This window comes from Morone saxatilis, unplaced genomic scaffold (genome assembly GCF_004916995.1).
Source record: "Morone saxatilis isolate NCDOM2014 unplaced genomic scaffold, NCSU_SB_2.0 Contig23, whole genome shotgun sequence".
NCBI lineage: Eukaryota > Metazoa > Chordata > Actinopteri > Moronidae > Morone > Morone saxatilis.
This window is the reverse complement of record NW_023339796.1, coordinates 20,840,636-20,843,871: the sequence shown is the minus strand read 5'-3', so window position 1 is coordinate 20,843,871 and position 3,236 is coordinate 20,840,636. Positions and strand designations below refer to the sequence as shown.

The following is a 3,236-nucleotide window of genomic DNA, read 5'->3' as shown; positions in this document are numbered from 1 at the left end:
CTCTCTCTCTCTCTCTCTGAAACAAATGCACTCACTGAACACAACAGTGCAGTAACACTGTCTGATTCTGCATGCAGGGGCATTTCTACACATTATGTTCCACTGTGAGCTTAAAAGCAGCAGGCTGGCAACACCGCACAGTGGGTTCAGTCATTCAACATGACACACAATAGTGAGGTTTGAATAAAACACAGCACACAGCTATAATCTAGCTCATACCGGCATTAATGTGATATTGTAGTAATGCCCAATTAGCACTTATTGAGGTCAGAGGTCACAGCCAGCTGCGGGAGAGGGAGAATCAGATGCTGCACCACAATTCCAAACTACATATTGAACACGCACATATAGTAATTGTCAGTGTGCAGTTTTTGCAATTAGTATACCAGTAAGCAGCATCTGTGCTCAGTCAAACAAACAGCATCCTCTGAATATGTTTTTGCATTCCAAGATATTTCTGGAGCCATCTCTCCACAATTCATTTTAGTTGTCAGCTGTAGCTAGCATCTTCATTTTCTTTATACACGGCGTCGCTGAAGAACATGGAGATAGTTGCAGAAAGTGTCCAACAGCACCATGAAAACACTCTCCATTTCCAAAAACTTGCTTAAAATGAGTACGCAGCATTGAACTTGGACGCAGCTAAAGTCAGTACAGTGGTGACACACAATGGCGGATGCCCGCTGCAGGTGGTGAGAAGAACACAGCTCTTCTGGTTAAAGCAAAGTTTCTGTAACCACAACACCACACTGTTGCCGAGGGGCAGAGGCAACGGCAGCCTGTCAGCGATGTGGTGAGGGAACAGTTGATAAGTGTGAGCAGGCAGGGCAGGAACCGGCCTGTGGATAATGTGATCAATCACTAAGTTGCGCACCAGCCAGTGAACGCAGTATATTGTGATATTACTCAGTCCATGACAGAGACACGCTAAGAATGAAAAGCAGCCAGTAAAAGTGATCTGAGAGTCAGTCTCTTTGGCGTAATGGATATTGCGTGATGCTATTTCCCTGCTTCTTATACAGCGCTGTTGTGCGGGGAAGAGAGAGTATTTTCATTGCTTCCCTTTATATGCTTTAGCAACACAAACATGTCATGTCAATAAAGCTAATTAAAATGTAACAGCAATAAACAGAAGACTCCATACTGCAGCTTGCCACAGTTTGACAAAAAAAAAAAAACGGCTGTTAGCTATTTAAAAAAGGTATTTTTAACATTTCTGCTTATCTATAAAAAAAAAACATTAAATGACAGAATTAGTGTATTCCATTTTAAAACTGAAGAGAGGTTAATAATCTGTCCCTAACTTTAATAGCTTCACTCATCAGCAGCACCTAGTTAAATAATTAGGCAATTCATCACTGTCAAATGAGCATGGCCTCTGTGTCTCTACCCAAACAGCCTATTCAGAAAAAACAGCCCTTTGCACAGATAGATAGATAGATAGATAGTCCTATGTTGATCAAATAGAATTGTACGTCCAGCAGACTCATCCATTCTGTTTAAGATTGTGTCTTAGAGCAAGACACTGGATCCCTCCCAGCTCCAGTTGTGAATCTGACCCTGACCTTCGACCTTGCTCTGGAGGGAGAAAGACAACAGAGCTTCCCAGACACCAATTCTATTAAATAAGTATGACAAAACCGAAATGAGAGGCAGTGCTTTGAACTCCAGTAAATATACACTATTTTATGCATATCAAACGGTAACAATGTATAGCCTTGTCACCATTACTATTTCATTCTAACCACAAGTCTTTTAATTAAACTTAATTACCTTTCAATTAGCAGGGAAGTTTTAATTAAAGGTGTCAGTACACCACTGACAACAAACTAAAATTACAGTCTGTAATGATCCAGAGAGCGGATGTGATCGAAAGAAATGATTAACACTGGAATGTAGTTTCCTTCAATGGCTGCGTTAATTAACTGGAGCCCAATAAAGCAATTAATTACCACTTAATTGGCAGGGCAAGGTATACGAGTACACACAGAGAGGAGATAGCTAAAGTAATCAACATACAACACCACAAACGTGGCGTTCGTCTCGTCTACTTATTTCCTTGCTTACCTTGTTGGTCCCAAAGGCCGGGTCAGGGTAGGAGAGCTGCCCCAGCCTGGTGTGGTCTGACGCGGCCAGAGGCTGAGGAGGAGGCGGGTAAACTGTTACATCCATGGCTGAAAATACATCCACTTCTCCGTCTGTCCTCTTCGACTTTCTTTCTTCTCTTATCTCGGTGTGTGTCAAAACCACTGAGGTAGCTTTTTATACAAAGTTAATAGGTTTTTTTTTTTTTTTTCTGGTGAGTCCCTGAGTGACCAAACAGAGGAATGACCACGGTCCAATGAGACAGGCTTGTTTTAGAGAATAAAATCAACGCTTCAAGCTGAGAAATACGCCTAAAGCAAGCGTATGGAATCAGTGAAGTTTAGGTTGGGGTTCTCCTCTCCACACCGGCTCTCAAGCTCCAATAACTGCTGCTGTGAGCAGCAAACTTCCCGGTAAACCAACTTCTTTAGTACCTGACGTTATAAAAAAAAAAACGTAACTTTGTTTGCGTCGTTTTTCCTCCGTTTAACGTCGTGTGTGTCCCGTGGCGGTGCGTGGTTCGGACAGGGGACGTTGCTGGACCCTGTCTGTCCCTGGTTGGGACTCTGTGTTTTAATGCTGCTGCTGCGCGTGTGCTCGGTGCTGCTGTGGTACCTCGCGGACCACTCATACAAAGAGCTCCAGCGTCAAGCTAGCAACAGTTAGCCGCAACGAAGCCGGAAGTGCACTTTCTCATAAAATAAAAGCACAGATTCTGTCAGGAGAAAAACAAGAGCACGGGAAGGACAAAGCAAACACAACTTATTCACACCGTCCACGAATCATTACATTAACTACAACGAGACGCTTTATTGGCGCGTTGTTTGAAAAAAATGCAGAAGCAAGAGATTTTATTTGAGAGTAACGTTAAGCATTACTTTCAGTTTCCTTCCACCTTGACAAAGAGGATGAGCGGCGGCAGTGTGCTCCATCTAGAGGGGGAGAGAGTGTCAAAAGGTCCAGCCAGCTGTTTCTGCAGCCTAAATAAAGATTGCTTGTCAGAGTGGATGTATGTTTCAGTTAAAATGATTAATTAATGCTTTCAGACAACACAACAGTAAACATTCAAAAGAAAAAAAATAGTTATTTTATACTGATGTGTCTGCTTTTCCTTTGTACCTACCTGCGCAGAACCTGCTCCCTAAAGCCTC

General features: G+C 42.7%; 1 protein-coding gene across 1 annotated transcript in view; it reads right to left on the bottom strand.

The window, feature by feature from the left end:
* tox (thymocyte selection-associated high mobility group box) overlaps positions 1–2,679 on the bottom strand; it is a 43,507-nt gene extending 40,828 nt beyond the window's left edge. Inside the window, exon 1 of the mRNA XM_035670905.1 lies at positions 2,068–2,679. Coding sequence (XP_035526798.1) covers positions 2,068–2,172 — 105 coding nt within the window. The 5' untranslated portion in view covers positions 2,173–2,679. The remainder of the gene's footprint in view (positions 1–2,067) is intronic.
* Positions 2,680–3,236: the final 557 nt, after the last annotated feature.